This window comes from Elephantulus edwardii, unplaced genomic scaffold (genome assembly GCF_000299155.1).
Source record: "Elephantulus edwardii isolate Elephantulus edwardi_28Jun2011 unplaced genomic scaffold, EleEdw1.0 scaffold00011, whole genome shotgun sequence".
In the NCBI taxonomy this organism is placed as follows: Eukaryota; Metazoa; Chordata; class Mammalia; order Macroscelidea; family Macroscelididae; genus Elephantulus; species Elephantulus edwardii.
The window spans coordinates 23,667,865-23,676,874 of record NW_006399761.1 but is presented as its reverse complement, the minus strand read 5'-3'; the positions used below and the strand labels follow the sequence as shown (position 1 = coordinate 23,676,874).

Sequence of the window (9,010 nt, the reverse complement as noted above, 5' to 3'; positions counted from 1 at the left end):
ACAAAGATTCTCACCACTGGGCTGATTGGCAGCATTACGATAGATGGTGAAAAGATTGAGATTGTAAACAGCTTTGGTTTGCTTGGCTCCACAATCAACACTCTTGGTACCAATATCTAGGAAATCAAAAGACAGATTGCATTGGGAAAGTCTGCTGTCAGAGATCTCTCCAAAGTACTGAAGAGCACGTTATCAGTTGGAAGACTAAGGTGTGCCTGATACAGGCCATCTTCTTTACAATCACTCATTATGCATCAGAGAGCTGGATAATGACTAGAGATAATAGAACAAGAATTGATGCCTATGTGGTGTTGGAGAAGAGTATTGCATATACTATGGAATGCTAAGAGAACAAACAAATTTGTCCAAGAGAGGGTTAAACCAGACTTCTCCTTGGATGCAAGGATTCTGAAATTGTAGAATTATTGAGAGTAAGTTTGTTTGCTGTGGGTTTAAAACACATAATTTCAACAATAGTTAAAAAATTGCAGGGATATTATTGAGTACATGTATAGCTGCTATAGTTATAGAGAAATACTCTGCAAAATTATGCAGTGTTATTATTGGGAGTAAATTTTATTACTCTGACTCAGCACAGATAAATTCCATTAGTAGTTTAATCCTCCATTAATACCTCTGACAATTTTGACTGTAGAAATTGTGAAATCCAAAGATAAGCATTTTATCACCAGGAAAGAGAAGAATTCAAGCCAATGGTTATGTCTCATAAACCCAGAGTCTCCACTTTGGAGGTCAGTGGCTAGAAAAATCTGCGTCACTGAAAATAGTTTCTGTCCTTTTCCAAATTGCCATGGAAGGGGTGACTTAATGCTTTGGGATGCCAATTTCCACTTGCTTCTTGGTACTAGGTCTTCACATTCAGCTTGGTGACATTTTCAGGCAAATTCAAAATTATTTCAAACATCTGTTAAGTAAACAATCTATCAAATGTTTGTAGTTAACAATCTGAGTAAAATGGATAAGACAGTTAAAGTCACATCTAATAACAGATCTATTATATGCAGATTAAGCCTGAAGACAGAGATAATGCATCAAGACCTGAGTAAACATAGAAAGAAGCAGAAGCACAGAGATAAATTCTGGAAAAAGAGAGCATTTGTAGCTCGTTCATGTGGGTGTTGCTGTTCAGGAGACACCATGAACAACAACAGAGGGCAATCAAGATCCTGCTGAAGATTATCCAAAAACGACTGGAACAGCACATCAACAAAGAACTGGTAGAAGCACAAGCTGGGTTCAGAAAAGGCCACGGCACTAGGAATATCATAGCTCATGTCAAATGGATCTTGGCTGAAAGACAGAGGAATGTCTATCTGTGTTTCATTGACCACAGAAAGACATTTGACTGTGAGGATCACAGCAAACTGTGGCTAACTCTGAGAATGGGAGTCCCAGAACATTGAATTGGGCTCATGCGAAACCTATGCATGCCCCATGAGGCAGTCATCAGAACAGAGCAAGGAAACACTGCATGGTTCCAAATCAGGAAAGGAGAGGGTTAAGTATGCATCCTGTCTCCAAACCTTTTCAATCTATAGGCAGATCACTCAAGAGCTAGGATATTCCTAGCACCATGGCCTTGATTGCATGTGATATTAGTGGTATTCTTTGATAACTTCTGCCCTGTTGGATCACCCATTTTGATTGGGAATAAATATGGATCTATTCCAGTCAGGTGGCCAGGTAGTTGTCCTTCAGACTTGTTGGCACAGCCTGGTGAACATGTCCAGGGCAATATCTCTTTGTTGAAATGTATCGCTTGGTACTCCATCAATTGTTGGGGCCTTGTTTTTTGCCAAATCCTTCAGAGCAGCTTGAACTTCCTCCTTCATCACCATTGCCTCTTGATCATATGTTGTTTCATGAAATTCTTTTGTGTCAGCCACTGCATAGAATACAGTGACTCTATGTATTCTTTCCATCTTCTTTTGATGCTTCCTGGATTATTCAGTATTCTGCCCATAGCATCCTTAAGTATTGTCTTTCTGGACTTGAATCTGTTCTTCATTTCCTTCGGGGTAAGAAATGCTGAGCAAGTTTGTCCCTTTTGGTTTTCTTTTTTTTTATTATTATTATTTTTGCCGTGAGTGTACCGTCAAATCAGATCTGACTGGTACAGGAGGAGATTTTCCCTCCTTTCCCGGCAGAGCATCTGGTGGATTTGAACCGTGTGCCTCTGGGATTGTAGTTGCAGCTCCTTGCCACTAGGCCACCAGAGCTCCCCCACTTTTGATTTTCTAACTCCAGCTCTTTGCACATTTCATTGTAATACTTTCCTTTGTCATCCCAAGCTGTGCTTTGAAATTTTCTGTTAACTTTCCGATTTCTTCCCTTTGCTTTGACTTCTCAGTACTCTAGTGCAATATTCAGAGTCTCTTCCAACATCTATATCAGACTTTTCTTCCCCGTCTGTCTTTGTAATGAACTTTTGCCTTCTTCATGGATGATATTCTCGATATCCTCCCACTGCTCATCTGCTGTTTGTTCGTTAGTGTTCAAGACCTCAAATCTGTACCTGAGATGGTTTTTAAATTCAGATAAGATATTATCAAGGTCAAATTTTGGTTCTTGTGGCTTTCTTTATTCTAATTTTCTTTTAGCTTCAGTTTGAACTAGCATATGAGTAGTTTCCACAATCAGCACCCGACCTACTTTTCACAGCTGATATTGAGCTTCTCCAGTAATTCTTTCCACAGATGAAATTGATCTGATTCCTGTGTGTACCATTAGGTACATACATTAAGTCCCTGTATATAGTTGCCATTTGTATGTCTTATAGAAGGTATTTGCAATGAACAAATCATCAGTTGTACAAAATTCTATCATTTTGCCTCCAGCCTCATGGATCTCTGTTTTCTAACTACTGATCCTTCTTCCTTGTGCCCAACTTTTGCATTCTAGCCATTTATTATTATTGTTATTATCATTATTATTAATGCATTTTGGTTGCATAGCTGATCAATTTCCAAGTGTGGAATCTGGTAGAAATCATCTATTTCCTCCTCTTTGGTTCTGGTTGTTGGTACATATATTTGAATGGTGGTGGTCTTGACATGTCTTCCTTGTATGGGTATGGATTACTGTTGTTGCTCACTAAATTGTATTTCAAGATGGATCTAGAAATGGTCTTTTAAACTGTGAATGTGATTTTGTTTTTCCTCACCTTTGTATTTTCAGTGTAGTAGATCATAAGATTTGATTCAAAATTTCCCATGTCAATTCCTCTTTGCTCACCTGTGTCTAGTATGTCAATAATTATGCATTCCATTTCTTCCTTAACAATGTCCAATTTTCCTGCATTCGTACTTTTCACAATCCACATTCCAACCACTATTGTCTGTTTGCAACTCTTCCTCCTCCTTTGTTTCCAGGTATAAGGGCTCAGCCTCTGGGGCCATATCTTCTTAGACTTAATCTAAGAGTGCTCTGTCCTACACACAGACCTACAGCTCATAGATCCAACAAATCAGAGCCTTTCCATATGCTGTGCCATCCTTACAATCTCTGATGTGCTTGGTCCCATTGTTACAGTCTCTGGGTCAATCCATCTTGTTTTCGGGTTTTCCTTCTTTCTTGGCCCCTCCACCTTTCCCAGCATAATATGCTTTACTAAGCTCCTGACAACATTCCCAAAGTATATGAGAGAAGTTTCACCATCCTGGCCTTCAAGGAGCATCCTGCTTACACTTATCCAAGAAAGATTTGTTCCTTGACCGTCTGTGGACTATTCAGTACCCTTCTCCAACACCAGCTGTTGTGGGAGCTCTGGTGTGTTAGAGGTAAGGAATCATGCCGCCAGCCCCACAGTATGTGTGATTTAATGCCTCTGAAAACCCACTGGAGGGCTAGCTATGCATTGATTCCAACTTGATAACTCAGAGGCAGCGATTTTTCATCTCTTACCTTATTCTAGTATTCATTGCCAACATTGCTGTTGAGTATGAATGAGCTCATAGTTGATGCAGGTTTCTAGAGGCTGCAAATTGCCTGGGAGGAGACTGCCCACATTTCTTGGCAGAACTGTTGGTGATTTCTAACCACTTTACAAATGTTATCTTTGGGTTAATAGCACAACTCCCATAGGAATAATTACCTTAAATGTTGGAATTTCCCAGAAATGCCTTTCTTTCTCTGTACCAAAGGTCTGTGAATCAACTAAAATGGTAAATGGATTTTTGTGTGTTGTTTTAAGACACTTGCTCTGGTGGCCTAGGACGTTTGAGGACCCAGAAGGGCAATTTCTTCCCATGCAATTAACTGCCTCTGAAAACCCACCAGAGGGTCAGCTATGGATCGGTTCTGACTCTATGGTACACAACTGTCCCTTGGGAAAGTTCCTATAGCTTTCATTATATTTTCAACAGCCCTTTGCTCTTTTAAACAAAGGTTAACTCCCTAGCCCAATCACATTCTTTTTAGGTTATTTTTTCTCTTTTGCTTTTAACCATCCTTTCTAATTCTCAGGGTTTCCTATATCGTTCATATTAAGGGAAAATGAGATTAACTACAAAGAGAAGAAACCAAGATTCAAAAAAATGTTGAAGATTCAGAACAAAAAGTTATGCCATACACATTATGCATTTAGCTTGTTCTTATGTGACATCGTGTTGCCTGCAACTCATAGTGCTCAAAGGCATCAATTCTCCTTCTGCCCTCCCTAGTCATTGTCCAACTCTCTGATGCATAACAAGTGATTGCAAAGACCATGGCCTTATCAGGCGCACCTTAGTCTCCAGAGAGACACCGTTGCTCTTCAGTACTTTAGAGAGGTCATTAACAGCAGACTTTCCCATCACAATACGTTTTTTGATTTCCTGACTGCTGGTGCCAAGATTGTTGATCGTGGAGCCGAGCAAACTGAAGCTGTGAACAATCTCAATCTCTTCGCCATCCGTCCCGATGCTACCGATTGGTCCAGTGGTGAGAATCTTTGTCTTCTTGACATTGAGCCTCAGTCCATACTGAGGCTGCAGTCCTTGACCCTTCGCAGCAAGTGCATGAGGTCCTCCTCGGTTTCAGCAAGTAGGGTTGTGTCATCTGAATAACGCAGATTGTTAATAAATCTTTCACCAATCCCGATGCCACAATTCTCCCCATAGAACCCAGCCTCCCGGATAATCTGCTCTGCATACAGGTTGAAAAGGTATGGAGACAGGACACATCCCTGGCGTACACCCTTCCTAATTTTGAACCATGCGGTGTTACCCTGCTCTGTTCTGACTACTGCCTCCGGGTCCAAGTATAGGTTTCGCATTAGCATGATTAAATTTTCTGGGATTCCCATTCTTTTCAGAGTCAGCCACAGTTTGTTGAGCTTAGATTAAGGAATCTCGCCGGGACCAGTTGGGAGGCTGAATATTGGGAAGGAGGCCTGGAAGGATAAGAAAAATCTTTGCTTGTGGAAAAAAAGCCTGTCACAACCCTAGCGGCTGGAGGCAGAGGGAGAGAGGGCGCCCCAGATCCTAGGTTGGGACAGGAGGAACCAGGAGAGCTCCAGAGCCCAACCAGCTCTGGTCTCTGGAGCCAGAATCCCCGCCTGGCTCCCAGCAGGCCCTTTGACCAACGCCCACCTTCTTCAATAACCTTCCTTGTACTAGAAACACTCCTTGTTCCTCCTGCCTTGGGAAAAGTACAGCCAGAATGTTCCTTGGAAGTGAGGATGGCCCAGTGTTATCTCTGTACTTTAGACATTATTAGGAGGGACCAGCCCCTGAAGAAGGTGATTGCGATTGGCAAAAAAAGGAGAGAAAGAAAAGGAACACCCTCCAGCAGCGAGAGTGACACAGAGAATGCAACAATGGGTCCAAGCAGAACAATGATTGAGAGGCTGGCCCAGCACCTGGCAGCGTCCCCGTCCGCCTGCACCTTGGGTCGCTGTGAGTCAAACTGACTGGCCTGCGCCTAACAACAACAACGCTTCCCTCTCCGAGCCAATCAGAGCAGTGGGCGGGGCCGTCCTTCGTCCCCTCAATTTTTTTATTTTTCAAAGGTCGCGTCCCCCAAAGGGGGGGGTGGAGCCTCCATGATGGGCATGTAGCTCTACCAATGAACTGCCGCAGCTCCACACAGGCCCGGCCGCCAGGGTGGGCGGGGCCGAGCGCAGGCTGAGCCAATGGCGGCGGGGCGGCCGGAGGGTGAGCCGCCGTGGGTAGGGTTAGTGTGAGAGGTGCGGCGGGGGAGGTAATGATGATGGTGGCTGCGGAGGAAGGCGGGGGAGGGGGTGCTGGGCGCTGAGCGGCGGCCGCGGCTCCGGCCGGGGGGTTGTTGGGTGGGGTCGGGGGTTGGGGGCGGCGGCCGCGGGGCGACTCCGTCGGGGAGGGGGCGGATGTGAGGGGCCGCCGTTCGCCCGAGGGGACTGCAGACCCCGCGAGCGCCGCTGCTGGCTCGGCGGTTCCATGTGGCTCCGGCGGCGGGGATGGAGGACTCGGTGGCGGCGGCGGCGGTTGCTGCTGCTGTGGCGGCGGCGGGCGGCGATGGAGGAGCGGCGCTGAGGAGGGAGCGGGGCCAGACTCTGCCCGGCATTGGGATCCGAGGTGTGAGGAGGAGGCGGGAGTGCGGCGGGGCTGGGGTGACAGGGGCTGGGGGCGAGCCTGCCTCCGCTGGTGGGGGGCTGGGGTCTGCAGCGGGGGGTCCCCCCGCGCGGGGCACCCTCCCCGCGGGGCAGCCCTCGCGCCCGGCCACGAGTTTCCATTTCCCTGCAGTTGGCAGCCAAGGGGCAGGCAAGCCCCGGTGGCCTGGCGTCCGGGACGCTGCCCTCGCTCCGCCTGGAGCTTTCCCTCCACTCCGCCTTCCCCCTGCATCGCCCCTTCGCCCCGAACAACAACAGCATTCCTCATTGGTCCTGGGACTCCAGGCTGTTCATGATGGGCTGCAACACAAAAGTTGATTTTAAAATAAAAGAACATACAATAAAATAAATTGCTCCACTCCTCTCCCTCTCTGCCTGGCGGTTGGACCTTAAAACAGCATCGCTTGACTTTCCCGCTCAGATCGCCCTTCTGGGGATGCTGAGCTGGGGAGACAGGGCCCCTGAATTGGCGTTGCCGAGTTTGTGGCTCCACATCTTCGGTTGTGACTTATGGTTTCTTCCTTGGTGTCTTGCATCCTTGGTGTTTGGAGGTTGGCGTTTTGTGTCATTGTTTGCAAACCATGCAGCGAGCTGGGGGGTTGGCTGTGGGTCGCAGCAGCGTTACCTAACATGGGTGGATGGATGGATTGGTGTCTGCCCGTGCCTCTCTCCTTATCAAGCTTTCTCATTCTGCCTTTGTTTTGCTTTGCAGCCCTCCAGACCACCCGTCATAGAGCCCAGGAGGTGGAATGGCTGTGTGTCCATGAGAAAGCTCCCCACGCTCAGCTTGTCATGTCCATCATCCTGTTCTTGATTGGACCGTTCATCTAAGATGGGATTTACCCTGTGAAACAGGGAGAAGACTTACATGGACCTCAGACAGCACTGCAAGTTGTAGTTGAGTTGCTTGACATCCAGACATACATGCCAAGCGCCTTTGCTTTGGACTTCCTACTTTTTTATTAAAGCTGCTGTGTTGCTAACCAGAACTGCACCCCTCTGTTGACTCATCTCTCCATCATGGCTTCAGTATGGAAGAGACTGCAGCGTGTGGGAAAACATGCATCCAAGTTCCAGTTTGTGGCCTCCTACCAGGAGCTGATGGTGGAGTGTACGAAGAAATGGTAAGGACATGCGCCTGGGGGTGTAGTTTTCTGTGCTTTGGCCTCCACACACTGGGGCCTGCACCCTGCCTCTTCTCACAGCTGGTGGTACCTTTTCTGAAACTCACAAGTGTTGGAAGCTGGGCGGGGTGCAGACTATGCCAAGAAGTTCTGTGCTGTGCACTGCTGTTCCTGGACCATCCCTGGGGTTCTCAGTCACTGTACTTTAATGTGGTTGAGAAGATTGCACCTGGATTTGATCTTGACGTCTTTCATTGTTAGAGTAACTTGATTCTTACATTTCAAGGTGCTATGAGGAATGGCTATTGAAATATTTTGACAATGTAGTGTTGTTGAAAGCTACATCTTTGTGGCGGGAGTGGGAGGGGGAAGCTGTTTCAAATCTTTATACCCCCCTTTTGCTTCTGAGAAAGAATTTCTCATTATCAGAATAGGGGAAAAGTCAGTTCATACTTACCTTGTTATACCCTTAATGTTTTATTTTAATTGCCTGCTGGGATTTTTTTTTTTTTTTTTTTTGCTGGACTGAAGCATTAGTGGGATTGGTCTATGATTTGCTTCATTCCACTTGAGCAAAGTACATTTAGGGTGTTGTTTTCATTACCATGAATGAGAAGAATTTGTATTTCTTGAGGAAAAAAAAATTATATAGTTAATTTTAAGCAAATGTTTCTAAGAAGCATTATTGCAAAATAAGCCTATTTCAGTGTCCGCAAGGCCTGAAATAACCTTTCGTAATAGCCTTTTTATTAAATGAAAAGTAGCCTACTTTATTCTAGAATCCTTGTAATGCCTGTGACATCCTGCTGGAGGGTCAGCCATGGGTGGGTTCCGACTTGACGGTACACAACACAACACAACCCACTGCATATTGAATATTTATTTAGAAACTAGCTTCAGGTACTTTTCTCTAGAAATTGTTAGCAAAGTTAATTTATATGCAGTTCAACAAATGTGTGCATTGATTACTCGTTTTCTACTGAGCGCTGTGCATACAGACTTGAAAATGGCATAGTGCTGCCCTCAAGGAGCTCACAGTCCAGGGTGGAAAATAGTCATAAATAAATAAAGTGTGATAAGTACAATAAAAGAAAATGCCTAGTTTTAATTCTTCCTTCACTCCTTAACAGCATCCTTGGGGCAGATTGTTTAACTTACCTGTGACCTGGCCTCTAGATTCACAATGGCAAAAAACAGTACTACATCATATGAAGGTCTTCTGTCTTGAAGATGTAATCAGTTAATGCATGTAAAATGCTAAGGACAGTTGTAGTTTAGGCAAACACTCTAACCAATT

The 9,010-nt window shown here is 45.3% G+C and overlaps 1 protein-coding gene across 3 annotated transcripts in view; it reads left to right on the top strand.

Annotated features, from left to right (window-relative positions):
- The first annotated feature begins 6,493 nt into the window (after positions 1-6,493).
- The window catches only part of EHBP1 (EH domain binding protein 1), a 411,111-nt gene continuing 408,594 nt past the window's right edge, over positions 6,494-9,010 (top strand). Inside the window, exons 1-2 of one of the 3 annotated variants that reach the window (XM_006880956.1) lie at positions 6,494-6,554; positions 7,302-7,713. In XM_006880956.1, the coding sequence (XP_006881018.1) occupies positions 7,610-7,713 (104 nt within the window). In that variant the 5' untranslated portion in view covers positions 6,494-6,554; positions 7,302-7,609. Of the gene's footprint in view, positions 6,555-7,299; positions 7,714-9,010 lie in introns of those variants that run through there. The other 2 variants (XM_006880958.1, XM_006880957.1) reach the window with 2 other exon arrangements.